At 38.8% G+C, this 18,098-nt stretch overlaps 1 protein-coding gene across 11 annotated transcripts in view; it reads right to left on the bottom strand.

Moving 5' to 3' along the window:
- The window catches only part of ptprt (protein tyrosine phosphatase receptor type T), a 541,100-nt gene that overhangs the window by 57,266 nt on the left and 465,736 nt on the right, over positions 1-18,098 (bottom strand). For all 11 annotated transcript variants that reach the window (XM_062050776.1, XM_062050836.1, XM_062050792.1 and 8 more), the window contains 3 exons: positions 7,603-7,679; positions 1,986-2,022; positions 933-1,030 (listed from right to left, as the gene is read on the bottom strand). In XM_062050776.1, coding sequence (XP_061906760.1) covers positions 933-1,030; positions 1,986-2,022; positions 7,603-7,679 — 212 coding nt within the window. The remainder of the gene's footprint in view (positions 1-932; positions 1,031-1,985; positions 2,023-7,602; positions 7,680-18,098) is intronic.

Below are 18,098 nucleotides of genomic sequence, written 5' to 3'. Positions count from 1 at the left end.
GTTATAGCTTGGTTAATTTAGTATGCAGGTCATGGCATGTAAAATATGGGAAATATACCATATTTTGAAATGCAAATGTTGACCGTTATGTATTATTGTCCCCAACAGGGCCATTTTTAAAAAATGTTTTTGGTCTTGTATCGCTGCACTCAGAACTATAAAGTAGTTCACCGTCTTATATGATATTTGTGCTTTTTTGTTAAGTAAACTTTTAAATATTTTTCCATGTTGATCTTATTTAAATTGCTTTATTTACTCAGTATGTTAGTAAACTGTTCAAATAATCTCAAATGTATTTAGTTTTTAGTACAGATGCTTTACAACTGGCAGGTTAAAAACAATAGTACAAAAAGTGACCGTGATTAATCAAGATCGAGTTATGTAAAAATAAATCTTCATATTTTTCTTTTCTTTTTGCCATTTTGCCGAGCCCTTCTCTTTACAGTAACTGATTTAGGAGTTTAAGCATAATTTAATTATAAGTTTGGACTTCCAAAGTACAGTCAAGAACAGCTTGACAGTAACGTTGCTATGATAAGACCAGTGTTGCTTCAAAATCTAATCGCATAATCACTTTTTTTTTTTTTGAGATAAAGATTATTCATGTATTTAATATTTGTTTACTTACTATGCTATATTATTTATTAATTATTTATTTATTTACTGTTCTGTTACAGAGAACAAGGAAATGGGATAAAATTGCAATGGTATGAAAAGGGGTAGGATTAAATAAGCTCAGCTTCTTCCTACTCCTTTTCGGACATGCTGCAATGAAACAACTAGAAATATGTGATGCGTTACATTGTATCCTATGTATGTTCGAAATAAACTGAAACTGAACTGAACTGAACTAATGTTATTATTTATCATTCTTGACAGCTACTTGATGTGCTGTAACAACCCCAAACAACAACAACATTTTAGTGACTCACCCTGCCCACCTCCACTAAGTTGGTAACCATGACGATAGAGGCTGAGTTCTCCTGCCACACCATCCTCCAAAAATCCCTCACAGTTTCCTGCATGGGACCTGAGAAACGCACACAAACAGACTTAACAAGTTGTTCTACATTGTTGTGTTGAATGCATAAGTCACACACACATTTGAACCCCATGGGGCATACATCATTTAATAGCAGTTAAGTGGCGCCAGAAAGAAAAAAACTCTCAGCGAGTTAAGAGGGTATAAAAATTGTCCCATCTAATTGTACATTTTATTTTTTTTATTTTATTTTTATTTTTTTAATTATACCATTTCTCTCCAAATTGAAACCCTGAGATTAGAAACAACAAAAATGAATGCAAATAAGTTGTATTACTGATCTTATTTATATTTGGGCCTGATCTTTACCCCAGCCGTGTAACATCTACTGTACGGACGATAACTAATTGTATGCAAACTTGACAAAATTAGTGCAAATGGGCATTCAAAAGGGTTAAAACAAAATATGACATGTTTTCTATTTTTACTTCGGACAGAAAAGTAAGTGATTAGAGCAAAAAAAAAGGTACACAAATATATGAATCCAAAAATGTTTTACACACTTGACTTCCTGAGGAGCTAAAAATGTTTCCTAGTGTATTTTTGATCAATGACAGCATTCGAAATAAAACATAAAATCAAAAAAAGAAAATAAAACTCTCATTTGTACTAACAAAACCAAAGTTATGGCCAAAAATTTAGCAAAAATGTTCCTGAAAAGACAAAAAATCCCAAATTAAGCACACAAAGCACATGACTTACACACACACGCAAAAACACACACACACACACACACAACACACACACACACACACACACACACACACACACTATCAATAGCTGACAGCAGTTGGTAGCTTCGAGGTAATGGCCTCTTAAATTTGTCGAGGGGCTTTTTTTATAAGGCGGTTTAAATTTAGGAGGTTGAGGTAATAGCATCCGGCCCAAAAGGCCCACATAGAGCACGCACACACACAGACACGCACACTCACACTTTAATTACCTTGTGTGGCAATGTAATGTCTGGGTCTGTGGTACCCCTGAGAGAGACAACAAAAGCAGACATTATAAATTGGTCTCACCTTCTGCTTCCTTCCACAAGTTCCACAGTGGTGTGAATGTCACCTGCAGTCCCCACTATGTACTTCACATTCTGGACTAAAAATACTTTGCTATGATATAATTCATTTGATATTATACTATTCCAATGTATATATTGTACTGTAACACATCCCATTGTCAAGTTCAGCCGTGCTTTTACTGATTTCCTGTGTTATGCACTTAGTATAGTTTTGTCCAATGGCTGTAGGCCAGGGGTGTCAAACTCATTTTAGATCGTGGGCCACATGGAGAAAAATCTACTCCCAAGTGGGCCGGAATGGTAAAATCACTGCACGGTAATTTAAAAATAAAGACAATTTCAGATTATTTTCTTTGTTTAAAAATAAAAACAAGCACATTCTGAAATTTTACAAATCATAATTTTGTTGTTGTTTTTTTACACTTACATGTTGCGGTTAATAGTATTCTATCTTTATTTGTCGTTATTTATACTTTCTGAATAAACTATGTGATAATGTTCATCAGTCAACTCATTGGTGTTAATTTTCGATCTATCAGGATAGAGAAATAATATCAAAACCAAATTACAGTATGTTATTTATGTAGTTTGATCATTTTCCTCGACTGATGTACTAACATCATGTGGTTTATTTTGTACATATGTAGCATCATCTACAGAGATACAAATAATTGCTATTGTGACATCCAGTAGACACATTTAGAACAGCAGTTTCTTTCATTCAAAAATTTCAGGTTAATTTTTATACTTAGCAAACTCATCCTGCGGGCCGGATAAAACCTGTTTGCGGGCCTGATCCAGCCCTCGGGCCGTACGTTTGACACCCCTGCTGTCGGCGGAACATCAAGGCAGGTCTACAAATACTCCACTGGGTGATTGATTACTTGTTTTGTATTGCATGTCTTTTTTATTGTCTACGTTTACAAGAAGGTTTTGTTTCTATCTCTTCCTCGTTTTTCCTGAATTGTCTTGTTGCTTCGCTTCCTTCCCCTTGTTTGATTGCCGGCCTTAAACCATCAATTTAGATTTTTCCAAAGCTCCGTCTGTGGTTTTTATAGTTTTTGTACTTTGTTGCCAGCACTTTTGTTATTACCGATGTTTGGGTGCTACTATAATAAACTGTTTTCTGTTGTACCTCATCGTGTGTGGGCTGAAAAATGGAAGAAATTACTGAAAATTGTCTTGTTTTTTCATTTAAAACATCATTTTTTAACATTGTGCCTTTGTCTATTTCTTGTTTGAATTATTTTCTCTCCTCCTCGTCCTCCTACTCCTCCCAGCAGCATAAGTCAAAGTTGTTGTTATGCATAAACATCAAATTAAATAATAGCAGGGCTCTTCATTTTCCCGCCATGTGGGAGTGACCACCACGCGGCTAACGACCGTCCGTCCTCATCATCTTCCTGGCCTTCATCATCTTTACGTCTCCCAACCAGACGTGGAGTCTCACAGAGATGAAAACGTTTATCACTTTCACATTTTCATTAAAAAAGACGCTTAGAGAATTGTGTTATTATCGCTGGGGGGATGTATTGTAAGGGTTTTAATTTTCTCATTTCCAAGACAGCGTTTGTTTTCTATCTCGGACTTCCTCCTCATATCCTTCCTTGTCACCTTCCTCATTAAAAGTAGCTTCATTACAAACCGCATTTAAAAAAAACACTGACGAGTTGGGGATTTTGGGATCTTATTTGCTGTATATTTTTTATCCAGAACACAAGTGTTTGCTGAAAGTAGTGTTGTCCCGATACCAATATTTTGGTGCCGGTACCAAAATTATGTCGATACTTTTCAGTACTTTTCGATACTTTTCCAAATAAAGGGGACCACAAAAAATTGCATTATTGGCTTTATTTTAACAAACAATCTTACGGTACGTTAAACATATGTTTCTTATTGCAAGTTTGTCCTTAAATAAAATAGTGAACATACAAGACGACTTGTCTTTTAGTAGTAAGTAAACAAACAAAGGCTCCTAATTTAGCTGCTGACATATGCAGTAACATATTATGTCATTTATCATTCTATTATTTTGTAAAAAATATTAAGGACGTCGGAGAGCTACGGTGTGTAGTGAAGCATGTTTAGCTATTCCTCGTCCTGCAGGGATGATACTTGTAAGAAACGTACTTTGTTTGTCGCCATGGAGGTGAGGATTAGTGATTTAGAAGTAGCTAAAACACTGCCAACTGCGAATGGACGTTCGTCGCTAGCTCGCTAGCCATGTCTTAAAGCACCTCTTCCTGAGGGTGTTTCAGTGTTATAACTTCACCTTTATTGTTAGTTTTTAAGCCAAAATGCGTCCTTTCTCCCTTTTCTGTCTACACACGGTGTCTGCTTGTAGGTACTCCGTGATTGTGCGCTACCAAACATGCTCGTCTGCTCGTAAACCAGCAATGACATGACGTGACGACGACGGGGGCGCGGGGGGTGGGTACCGGTACTTTTCAGAGGTGGTATAGTACCGAATATGATTCATTAGTATCGCTGTACTATACTAATACCGGTATACCGTACAACCCTAGTTGAAAGTAAACAATACAGTTTCAGATAAAGTGGTTGCAGATTGCACATTATTGTGTAATTGAGAAAGTTGCGTCTCCAGTAAATTAATTTGTATAAATATAAACCCTCATCCACGCCTTCATCTCATCCCGGCTAGACTATTGCAACAGCATCCTCTATGGCATCACTTCCAAAACCCTCAATAAACTGCAATATGTCCAGAACTCCGCTGCCCGCCTGCTCACCGGAACCCGCTCCAGAGAGCACATCACACCTGTCCTTCATGACCTCCACTGGCTGCCTGTCAAATACAGAATCCCCTTTAAAATACTCCTCACCACCTACAAGGCACTCCATAACCTGGCTCCACCCTACCTCTCTGACCTCCTCCAGCCACACGTCCCGTCCCGTTCCCTCAGGTCTAGTGATGCTGGCCTCCTGGAGGTCCCCAAGACCAGGCGCCGAACCTGGGGCGACAGGGCCTTCTCCGTGGCTGCCCCCTCTCTCTGGAACGCTCTCCCCAGGCACATCAGAGATGCCCCCTCCCTCCCTACCTTCAAAACCACCCTAAAAACTCACCTCTTCACATTAGCCTTTCCAAACTGACCCTGCCCTTGGTGTTTCTTTATTATTTTTTTCTTTTTTCTTTTCTTAGTTTCTTTTCCTAATAAAGTTGTTTTAATCCCCCCCCCCCCCCCCCACACACACACACACACATGTAAAGCGACTTTGGGTATTTAGAAAAGCGCTATATAAATCCCAGGTATTATTAAATGCAAAAAATTACTTCTATTTTTCTCAAGCAATCTGTCCTGCACATTGCTTTGGCTTTTCTTCCTTTTATATATTTGAGGTTACAGTTGTCCCTCGACACATCACATTTCAAATATCGCAGCTTCACTACATAGCATATTGAAAAACAAACAAATATTAAAGCATATTCCACATATGTTTTGCCCAAATTGAGTGTTGAATTAGGTCTTACATGTATTACTATTAAAATGTTCTAATATTGTGTTGTGGTGATCGATAAAGATATTTAAAAAGCGGGACTTTTGCTTCCGGGTTAAGGGTGAACAATGCTAACAACAACATGGCGCTATCTTCACAGCGACGGTTAAATTGACCAACTTTTGCCAGAACAACTTTTTGATGCACTTCATCTTGAACTCCTGCCTTTTCAATAAGACATTTCAGCATTGGTGAAACTTTGGCGTGAGACAAAATGTGAGACGTAACAGTATCAGCGCACCACTTCATGCTTACAAGACTGCTATAAGATATCAGTAGCTGTCTGGGCTACGCTAAGTGGAGATGAACTCTGTTGATGCACTTCATTTTCAACATCATCAGCTCCACTCCACATTGCTGAGCCTTTGACATGAGCGATGTGGAATGACAACACGGGACACGCACGTGGATTCAGATACATGGAAGCCTAATTCTAATTTAGAGGAATTACCCAGGATGTGATGAATTATTTCTAGGTAGTGGTCGTGTTGTATTGGCCAGGTGACTGCCATGGCAATGATGCTTAGAGCAGGGGTGTCAAACTCATTTTAGATCGGGGGCCACATGGAGAAACCGGACTGGTAAAATCAAGGCACGATAACTTAAAAATAAAGACAACTTCAGATTTTTTTTCTTTGTTTAAAAATAGAACAAGCACATTCTGAAAATGTACAAATCATAATGTTGTTTTTTTACATTTACATGTTGCGATTAATAGTATTATATCTTTATTCGTCGTTGTTTATATTTTCTGAATACATTATGTGATAATGTTCATCAGTCATCATTGGTGTTAATCTCCAATCTATCAAGATAAAAAAATGTTATCAAAATCAAATTAGAGGATGTTATTTATGTAGTTTTCTCATTTTTTTGTTGTTGTTTTTTTTTACATATGTAGCATCATCTACAAAGATACAAATAATTGCTATTGCGACATCTAGTGCAGTGGTCCCCAACCTTTTTGTAACTGGGGGGGGGGGGGGGGGGGTTGTTGGGGTATTTTTTGTCATAAAGACATACAATCATGTGTGCTTACGGACTGTATCCCTGCAGACTGTATTGATCTGTATTGATATATAATGTAGAAACCAAAAATATTAATAACAGAAACAAACAAAACTTTTGTGCGAATGAGTGTGAATGAGGAGGGAGGTTTTTTGGGTTGGTGCACTAATTGTAAGTGTGTCTTGTGTTTTTTATGTTGATTTAATAAAAAAAAAAATTTTAAAAAGAAAAAAAACAACATTTTTATTTATTTATTTTTTTTATTTCTTGTGCGGCCCGGCCCGGTACCAATTGATCCACGGACCGGTACCGGGCCGCAGCCCGGTGGTTGGGAACCACTGATCTAGTGGACACATTTAAAACAGCAGTTTATTTCATTAAAAAAATGTGTCTAACTTTTATACTTAGCAAACTCATCCCGCGGGTCGGATAAAACCTGTATGTTTGACACCCCTGGCTTAGAGTATCCTCCGGGCTACCAGTGAGTACTTTAATCTACAGTAGAACACACTCAAGGCTACTAGGTGACTATATGGCTGTTATTGCATGTCTAGAGGGCTCTAATGATATAAAAAACATATTTAAAAGGTCGTAGACAGTTTTGTTATGTTGTGAAAATATACATTTTTTATTGATAATCCTACTTCCTGGAAATGTGTTTACCACATTAAGGCCCGGAACCAATTATCTGTAATAAACAACAGACGACAACATAGCAATCTGTTTTTATTTAGCACAGTTTTTATATTACATTATTTGTGTTTTATGTGACTAATTACTTTGAGCTCAGTAATGTATTCTGTTTTTTTGTCACCTCAATGTGGACAAGAGTGAAAAGGATTGTGTACATTTTAATTATTAAGTTGTGTGATTAAAGCAAACACTTAACGTGTGTGTGTGTGTGTGTGTGTGTGTGTGTGTGTGTGTGTGTGTGTGTGTGTGTGTGTGTGTGTGTGTGTGTGTGTGTGTGTGTGTGTGTGTGTGTGTGTGTGTGTGATGTGATGTGCGTACTCACGTCAATAAAGTTGGCATTGATGTAGTCTGAGTGGGGCTCTCCGTCGAGCAGCTGCAGTCGCACTCTTGTGTGGTCATCTGTGGGGTCAGATAGCACAAGAACCACAACAGGCCTAAAGTTACACTGACCCACAAAGCACAAGAACACAACAGGCCTAAAGTTACACTGACCCACAAAGCACAGCGGCCAACTGACTCGGCACAGGTGGCATGACCGTGCTGCAGGTCACCATCACAGCTGCCACACTTGGACCGAAATTACATCCAGGTTTAAAGGGGAACTGCACTTTGTTTTGGAATTTTGCCTGTCGTTCACAATCAATCAATCTTGCCCCGAGTGGAGGAGTTCAAGTACCTCGGAGTCTTGTTCACGAGTGAGGGAAGAGTGGATCGTGAGATCGACAGGCGGATCGGTGCGGCGTCTTCAGTAATGCGGACGCTGTATCGATCCGTTGTGGTGAAGAAGGAGCAGAGCCGGAAGGCAAAGCTCTCAATTTACCGGTCGATCTACGTTCCCATCCTCACCTATGGTCATGAGCTTTGGGTCATGACCGAAAGGACAAGATCACGGGTACAAGCGGCCCAAATAAGCTTCCTCCGCCGGGTGGCGGGGCTCTCCCTTAGAGATATGGTGAGAAGCTCGGCCATCCGGGTTAAGCTCAAAGTAAAGCCGCTGCTCCTCCACATCGAGAGGAGCCAGATCAGGTGGTCCGGGCATCTGGTCAGGATGCCACCCAAACGCCTCCCTAGGGAGGTGTTTCGGGCACATCCGAACGGTAGGAGGCCACGGGGAAGACCCAGGACACGTTGGGAAGACTATATCTCCCGGCTGGCCTGGGAACGCCTCGGGATCCCCCGGGAGGAGCTGGACAAAATGGCTGGGGAGAGGGAAGTCTGGGCTTTCCTGCTTAGGCTGCTGCCCCCGCGACCCGACCTCGGATAAGCGGAAGAAGATGAATGGAGGGTTCACAATCATTATGAGGAGACCTGATGATGGATGTATTATTTTTAAAGCATTCTAACTCATAAATAAATGTAAATAAAATGTTTGCTATTAGCAGAGCCAATAAAAAAATAAAAAATAAAAAAACTACCAAAAAGTGCCAAAAATACTCCATTTACTTTTACTTGAATATTACAAAATACAGGAAAAACACGCACTCTCCAAAAAACTTAATTCAAATAAAATAAAGAGGTGCACGGCAACAAGTTTACTTAAAGAAAAAGCAAGGCCTCGTGTCCTTCTTATAATTTTAATATATAAACTTCAATATTAACCAAGTATGAGTGATATTGTTATTATAAGTGCTAACGCAGACAAACTATTTATAGCGGCGCCGTGACCACAAGCGCTATAAATAGTTTGATCAAATGATCAGCTGCTTCTTCGTTTCCTTGCTCGTCACACTTTATTCTAGATCATAAATCATGCCTCTCACCAGGGTAGTAGAAGGACGAGGGCATATTCCAACAAGTTAGTACACTTTGACAGCCAACTTAGACCCGAAAATGGTTAGAACAACATCAAAATATGCTTGGTTCCACCCCACTTTTCTTCACAAAGATTATGAGTCATTCTTCATTTAAATGGGAATATATGAACATCCTCACAGTCGGCATCTTAATTTACTCATCAGTAGTTTTAAGGATACTTATCAATGCCAGAACCAAACAAACCCCACAGCCTGTGCAGAAAGCATGCACAAAAACACTTAATATGAATGTCACCATTCACATGTTTGTATGACTAATTTTAGACTGAGACTTGGACAAACGTTATTGATCCTCGAGGGAAATTGTTTGACACAGTAGTTCAATTACAAGAAGAAAGGATGACTAAAACACTCTCAAGACACTAAAAAAGATGAAGAAATAATGAATCAAAAGTAATAGACAATACCAACAATACAAAAGCGATAGTATGTGACAACAACAGAAATATAACTGGAAAACTACACATTTTAAGTAAATACTACTTTAATACACATTATAAACACAGAAAGGTGCGGTAACGTAAAGCCAGGGGTCGGCAACCCAAAATGTTGAAAGAGCCATATTGGACCAAAGACACAAAAAACACATCTGTCTGGAGCCGCAAAAAGTAAAAAGTCTGATATACCGGTAAGTGTTATATGAAGACAACACATGATGTAAGTGTCTATATTAGCTATATCAGCCTACTATCGAAATAACTATGTGTCTACTGACACAAATCTTCATTAACAGAAATGTTGAAATGTAATATTTATTCTACACATTTTTACAACATTGGAAAACATTAGTAAAACGGAGGCTTCTCAGAGGTTGAGATAACTCCTGGAAATGACTGGTTTATAATGGCCAAAGGTATAGATGTGTGTGTCCAAGTTAAAGGAAATGGCAGGCTGTCTTCTACCAATGGATTTATTACAATCTTTGCAAGCTGGGTAACGTTTGCTGTAGTCTGGAACAACATGGCCCACGAACAACTATCTGAAATGCAGCCAAAATTACATACAGATAATGTATAATGAGACATGCAAATATAAATTAAATACACAGAGGACATAAGCAAAGGAAATTAAATGAGCTCAAATATACCTACAAATGAGGCATAATGATGCAATATGTACATACAGCAAGCCTAAATAGCATGTTAGCATCGATTAGCTTGCAGTAATGCAGTGACCAAATATGCCTGATTAGCACTCCAACAAGTCAATAACATCAACAAAGCTCACCTTTGTGCATTCACGCACAGCATAAAAAGTTTGGTGGACAACATGAGACAAAGGAGTGGTATAAAACATGTCTTTCTGTGGCAGCATCAGAGAAAGTTGTACTTGTATACAAACTACGGTGAGTTCAAGGACTGCCAAAATTAGTTGGACAAAACGGCGCTCGCCAAATATATTCATCAGTGAATCATGTTTAATATAAACAGTGGAATTGCTAACAATTAGGAATGTTTGTGTCATGTTTGTCCTTCTAAAGCAACCATATTAAAACAAAACATATATATTTCCCCCCATCTTTTTCTATTTTCATACATTTTCGAAGAAGCTCCACTGCACATGGCTCTTGAGCCGCGGGGGTTTTAGGCAATATAGTAGTAAACAAAAAAAAGAACATTTATGAAAGTCTCACGAGCTATTGTTATTTGCTCCCACTACTTCAGGCGCACATCTAAGAAAAAAAAAAAGTCAAGGGGTCCCGATCCACTTTGTAATGTGCAGAAAAAAGTTTAATTTGGAATTGGCAATAAGAAAAATGGGCAATGTTCCCTTTACCACTTTGCAGTTCATTTGAGTACTCATTGAAGTTTTGTGTAAAAATTACAAAGGTTTTAGAGTGTTTCCAGAGCATTGCAAGAACTACTGTATTTACATGTTTCAAACACGTTTAACAGTATTTAAAATATTATGTTGGGGTTACATAGCAATTTTGTGTGCATAGAAACATAATAATTGACTAATAAGTATCGATGCAAGTGGTTTGGTCACATCATAGTCAATACATCTGTGTTAGGCCATGTCCACACGACCACAGATACTTAATAAACGCATACTTATCTCTGCGTTTAGGCCTCTTGTCCACACGCAGACGCATACTTTTGTCTTAAAAAACCCTGGCCAAAGTGTAGAGATCCAAAACTCTCCACTCAGCGTAAGCGTGTACACGACACAAACGGACACTTGTGATGACGTCACGGTTGTGCGGTCATTTCCAAGCTCAACAACACTGCCTTGCTGCCTTTAAACACACTATACGAAGACTTACTGTATGTTTGAACGTAAACATGCTGCTCTTTTCACTCAACATTAATAAAAAAGACACATCAAAATGGGATTGGCGACACAGATTGTTTTAACCCTAAACATGTGTTTTTTAAACTCTCTGTGTTCTTGTAGACATAGCCTTATTCTAATTATCCATCCATCCATTTTCTACCGCTTGTCCCGTTCGGGGACGCGGGGGTGCTGAAGCCTATCTCAGCTGCATTCGGGCGGAAGGCGGGGTACACCCTGGACAAGTCGCCACCTCATCGCAGGGCCAACACAGATAGACAGACAACATTTACATTCTCACACTAGGGCCAATTTAGTGTTGCCAATCAACCTATCCCCAGGTGCATGTCTTTGGAGGTGGGAGGAAGCCGGAGTACCCGGAGGGAACCCATGCAGTCACTGGGAGAACATGCAAACTCCACACAGAAAGATCCCGAGCGCAGGATCGAACCCAGGACCTTCTTATTGTGAGGTAAACACACTAACCCCTGTACCACCGTGCTGCCCTATTCTAACTATACGACTTATATTTGTTTCGAATGGTAATTTGGTAATTTTTTACGATGTGGGAGGAAACACAAGAATTAAATTTGGATTTCAGAAAGACAACTGTAGGAGTGACAGCATCTTGGTGTGTGAGGACAGCATTGAGGGCATGTTGGCCCACAAAGAAAGACAAACTTATGTTGCCACTTTATGACGCGACTAATAGACCCCTGGGCCTCCACGGTGTTCGACTGTAATCTCAAACAAAAAAACTGTATCATCAACCGGATCACCTTGAGGAGAATCAGATTGTCTTCCATCAGCGACGCCACAAAGCCGCTAAGCCGTGACAGTAACCTGACATCCTCACACATCCTTTTCCTGGGCAACAAACGCAGCCTGGGGTCATTTGTCTGCCCGGTGCTCGCTCATTACTACTCACCCTGGCGCCGCCTTTTCCTCCTTAAGTTCTCTTCCTCATTTACCTTGTTGCATCCACCCCTCTCCCGCTCCATTAGCCTATACTGTCTCGCTGCCTCACACACTGATAATTGCACTGGGCCAGTGTCAGAAGCTGTCATAACACTACAGCGACCCGTGGTAATCCTGGAGGGAGGGGCCCTCCCTGCCGCTCTATGCCTGGGGAGGGGAGCCTCTAATTGGGCTGAGTTGGCAGGGGGTGCTGGCTCTCAAAACATTGCAGATCTGGACACAGTCCACAGGTTTGCAGTGGTTGATTGTGTGTGTGTGTGTGTGTGTGTGTGTGTGTGTGTGTGTGTGTGTGTGTGTGTGTGTGTGTGTGTGTGTGTGTGTGTGTGTGTGTGTGTGTGTGTGTGTGTGTGTGTGTGTGTGCTCCGACTATATTCAAAAGTGTTAGAGAGTAGGAGCCTACTAGTTCAGAGTAAGGTTGTACGGTATACCAGTATTAGTATAGTACCGCGATACTAATTAATCATATTCGGTACTATACCGCCTCTGAAAAGTACCGGTCCGACATCCCCCCACGCCTCCGTCGTCGTCACGTCGTGTCATTGCTGGTTTACGAGCAGAGGAGCATGTTCGGCAGCGCACAATCACTGAGTACTTACAAACAGACACAGTGTGTAGACAGAAAAGGGAGAACGGACGCATTTTGGCTTAAAAACTAACGATAAAAATGAAGATATAACACTGAAACGCCCTCAGGAAGAGGTGCTTTAAGCCATGGCTAGCTAGCAGTGTTTTAGCTACTTCTAAATCACTAATCCTCGCCTCCATGGCGACAAATAAAGTAAGTTTCTTACAAGTATCATCCCTGCAGGACGAGGAATAGCTAAACATGCTTCACTTCACACCGTAGCTCACCAGCGTTAAAATGTAAACAAACACCATTGGTGGATCTACACCTAGTCGATAGTACTATGATTACATCGATATTTTTTGGCATCACAACATATTCTTCTTCTTTTTTCTAAAATTCATATAATGTTTATAAACTCAGGAAATATGTCCCTGGACACATGAGGACTTTGAATATGACCAATGTATGATCCTGTAACGACTTGGTATCGGATTGATACCCACATTTGTGGTATCATCCAAAACTAATGTAAAGTATCAAACAACAGAAGAAAAAGTGATTATTACATTTTAACAGAAGTGTAGATATAACATGTAAAAAAAGAGAAAGTAAGCCAATATTAACAGTAAATGAACAAGTAGATCAATAATTCATTTTCTACCACTTGTCCTTAGTAATTTTGACAAAATAATATAATGATAAATGACACAATATGTTACTGCGTATGTCAGCAGCTAAATTAGGAGCCTTTGTTTACTTACTACTAAAAGACAAGTTGTCTTGTATGTTCACTATTTTATTTAAGGACAAACTTGCAATAATAAACATATGTTTAATGTACCCTAAGATTTTTTGTTAAAATAAAGCCAATAATGCAATTTTTTGTGGTCCCCTTTATTTAGAAAAGTACCGAAAAGTACCGGTACCGGTACCAAAATATTGGTATCTGCACAACACTAGTTCAGAGTGAAGACTTGGTTATTAGGTTGCTATGAGGACTGGAATGAGTTGGAGGGATGCTGGTTCATCTCCCACTACCCTCTTAAAACAGTGGACCGATCAGCAAAATCAGGGAGGGATACGTTTTGAGAAAAGAGAGAGATGTCCGTCCGGCTGTTCAAACAACGAAACAAAAACCAAGCAGCGTCCTCGTCAGGAGACGAGCTGTACACCGCGTAAAAGAGCTTAGATAAAAAAGACTAGATTTCAGGAAAACAATTGCGCAACACTACTGAAATTAACTAGCTGCTTAATTTTACTGGATAAAACGTTCAAAATTAAGATTCCTAGATCTAGAAATTAGCCGGACTTTTAAGATAGAAACACATATTTCATTCCGAAAACAACATTATTCAACTTGCAATTCTTAAATTAAATATACATTAAGCATCCTTGAGATGTTGCAGAATCTTTAAAACAATATGTTCTTTGTGCAGAAAAAACAAAAATTGAATAGTTATTTTCTCAATTTTAACATCTTTAAACTATAGTAGATAACAAGTACTAATTCATGTTTAAATTAAGAGGAGAAAACTATAATTTACGGGGGATATTGATTTTTGAAATATGTAAAGTAAGAACGAATATAAAATATAAATGTATTTCAGTTTTAGGAGTTAAATGGTGGAACAAGCTCGGTGATGAGTTGAATACATTTAGTTCTTTGTTAAGGTTTAAGAAAGCCTTGAAAGGTGAAATAATGGAAAATTATAAAATATAGTAACAATTACTTTCATCCCATTGATTTTTTTGAACGTTGATGTTCCAGGCAATCACATTTTCAGTGAATGTATAGGATAGGCAAATATAAGCTTTGGCTTCAGCCTATTCCTTTTTCGGTCTTCTTTTTCTTTTTGTGTGTGTATGTGTATGATTGTTAAATATTTATATTCTGCACTGTTAAACTGATCACACAAAATGGTTGATTATATGACCGAAATAAAATAATTTAATTCATTCATTCAAGAATAGTCAATGTCTAAAAATAAGTAAATAGCTCTTAAAACTGGAGGAATGTCTAGAAATAAAATTTTAAATCTTGGCAATTGGCAAATAATTGGCAGTGTACAAGAGAGTGTAAGGTCTTCTAGTAGCTATCACTAATAAATATCTGCTACCGATTGATAACAGTTTACATTACAAGGTTGCTTACATTATTCTCCTCTTCTCTTTGGATTGATATCAGGTTTGCTCGCAAGTTAAACTGTTGATAATTAAGACTTTTAACTCATCTTTTAATGTCATATAAGAACTGCCAACATTTGGGTTTAACAATTTGGAAGATCTACTCTTGCCCAACCTTGTAGTACATTGTTTTTTGTTTTTTTTAACCCCAGAATGAGGGACTCAAGCATTTTTTTAAAGTTTCTTGTTAGTTTCCTGCTTAAGAGTTTTACATTCCGACAGTCTGAGAGGCCGTGAATATGTCCTGACTGGTGATTGGATGAATGCGAAGAAGCCATAGAGCTGTGGATGTTGATCTATGATTGTTGTTCAACCACCTCCTCGTCATCATTTCAACGTCTGGGCAAAAGCTACTGTATTTTATATACACAAAAAACATCACAATTCAAGAGTTTTGTAGCTTCAGTCAAGATGTCAGGGGACAAGGGACATTTCCAGGAGTCTTCCATAGAATCTGGAAGAGTTGTCAGCTTAGCCGTAAGCAGCTTACTAATGAGATCTTGTGTCAAAAAATATTGCTAGTTTAAAACGGACTGGAAGTGCACTTTGTTCATTAAGTACTGTGCACACACTACAAGAGCTACCGAGAGCTGTGAAGTGAATAATATTTATGTAGCACTTTTTGTCCTCTGGAGCATGGGTCGGCAACCCAAAACATTGAAAGAGACCAAAATGTGAGGAACTCGCATGGCTGCCGTTTGTGTGTCCCCAAGATGCAAGAACCAGCGGGAGGATGAGCAGGTAAGAAGATTTTAATTGACATAAACAGAAAATAAAGCAGTCTTGCATAAATGTTCCAAACATAGAGAGTTTATCATCGAGCACTGAGGAGTGCTCCAGCGAAAACATACATAGACATATGCTGATAGGCAGCAGGTGTGGACCGGCTGCCAATCAACGGCAGGTGAGGAGAAAACAGTGCTTCGTGGAACAGGAAATTTAACAAAATAAGAGCACTGACCGGAAGTGATACAAAAACCAAGGAGACAAACAGAAATGAAGTGACCGATCGTCACACAAAAATACAAAAAAACTAATCTGTCTGGAGCCGCAAAAAATGAAAAACCGTATATAAGTCTTATAATGAAGGCAACACATGACGTAAGTGTCTATATTAGCTATAATAGCCTACTATCAAAAAGACTATGTGTCGCAGGCTGAATCAAATCTTTGTTGACAGAAATGTTGAAATGTAATATTTATTCTACACATTTTTACAACATTAGTAACCATTAGTAAATCAGAGGCTCCTCAGAAGGTGAGATAACTCCTGAAAATGACTGGCTTTTAATGGCCAAAGGTATAGATGTGTGTGTCCAAGTTAAAGGAAACGGCAGGCTTATTACATTATTATTATTTATTTTATTATTTATTTGGCAAGCTAGGTAATGTTTGCTGTGGTCTGGAACAACATGGCACACAAAGAACTATCTGAAATGCAGTCAATATTACATACAGATAATGTGTCATGAGACATGCAAAACTAAATTATATACAAAGAGGATAAAAGTAAAGGATATTAAATGAGCTCAAATATACCGACAAATGAGGCATAATGATGCAATATGTACATACAGCTAGCCTAAATAGCATGTTAGCATTGATTAGCTTGCAGTCGAGCAGTGACCAAATATGCCTGATTAGCACTCCAACAAGTCAATAACATCAACGAAGTGCACCTTTTTGCATTCACGCACAGCATGAAACTTTTGGTGAACAAAATGCAACAAAGAAGGAGTGGAAGATTTTACATGTAAACAAACTGTTGCGTCACAGTCCACACTATGGTGAGTTCAAGAACCGCCAAAATTAGTAGGACAAAACGATGTTCACCAAATACTCTCATCAGTGAAGCATACACACAAACATATTAAATAGTGGGCTTTCTAACAATGGGGAAGGTTTGTGTCATGTTTGTCCTCAAACAAAAAACATACTAAAACAAAAAATATATTTTTCCCCTTTTTTTTTTCCATTTTCAAAAATGTTTTAAAAATGCTCCAGGGAGCCACTAGAGAGCAGGTTGCTGACCCCGGCTCTAGAGACTCAAAGAGCTTTACATAGTAAAACTTCCGAATCAAAGTACAATATATACCTTTAAATATTCCTTACAGCCTTGTATTTGCATACTATTGACTTGTGATGCACCGAAAATTTGACCGCCAAAAAAATACTTTGCTCATCTAAACCGGATGTTGTGATGACGTATCCACTTCTGCTGGCGGGCTGTGTCTTTCCCCGTGCACATAAATGACGTATCTCGCCCAAAGATGACGGAAAAGTCACAATCACGTCGCATTCAGGAAGCATTTTCATTTAGAGTGAAGTCACATTTGAAAAGTTCAGATTCCAATCGGATTTGGACTACTCCTGATGTGGTGCAAATCTGATGCGAAAATATCAGATATGAAGCACTTTTGGAGTGTTTAAACTGTGAAAAAAAATCAGATCTGTGTCACTTGAGGGCAAATATCTTAGATTTGGTGTGCAGAGTAAACGAGGCTAGGGAATGACATGCGGCCACTCTTCCATTTAGTTTCACAGCCAATGTGCCGTGTGTGTCTAAACAGGCTGCAATCATGGATGCAAGGATGCAACAAAAAAGCACCCTGGACACAGTGAATTGCTTTCCCCAGCAGCCCAGAGATAAAACGTAACAGCCGACTAATTGATATATTTAACAGTTCATGCAAAAGACTCTGCAAAGATCCTCAAAAAAAAGACATATGTAGATGTACTGTACTTTATTTTAACTGTTACAATTTTTCATTTTTGTTTTTATTCATGGAAACAAGTTGAACAGTTAACACTTACAGTATGTCTAGGTCGGGGGTCAGCAACCCGCGGCTCTCGAGCCGCATGCGGTTCTTTAGTGCCGCCCTAGTGGCTCCCTGGAGCATTTTTTAAAAAAAGGATTAACAATGGAAAAAGATGGGGGAAAAATATCGTTTTTATTTTAGTATGTTTGTTGTTTGAGGACAAACTTAACACAAACCTTCC

The sequence above is a fragment of the Entelurus aequoreus genome, linkage group LG01 (assembly GCF_033978785.1).
Source record: "Entelurus aequoreus isolate RoL-2023_Sb linkage group LG01, RoL_Eaeq_v1.1, whole genome shotgun sequence".
NCBI classification, from domain to species: Eukaryota; Metazoa; Chordata; class Actinopteri; order Syngnathiformes; family Syngnathidae; genus Entelurus; species Entelurus aequoreus.
Note: the sequence above shows the minus strand (reverse complement) of the source record. Positions and strands in the feature narration are given on the sequence as shown.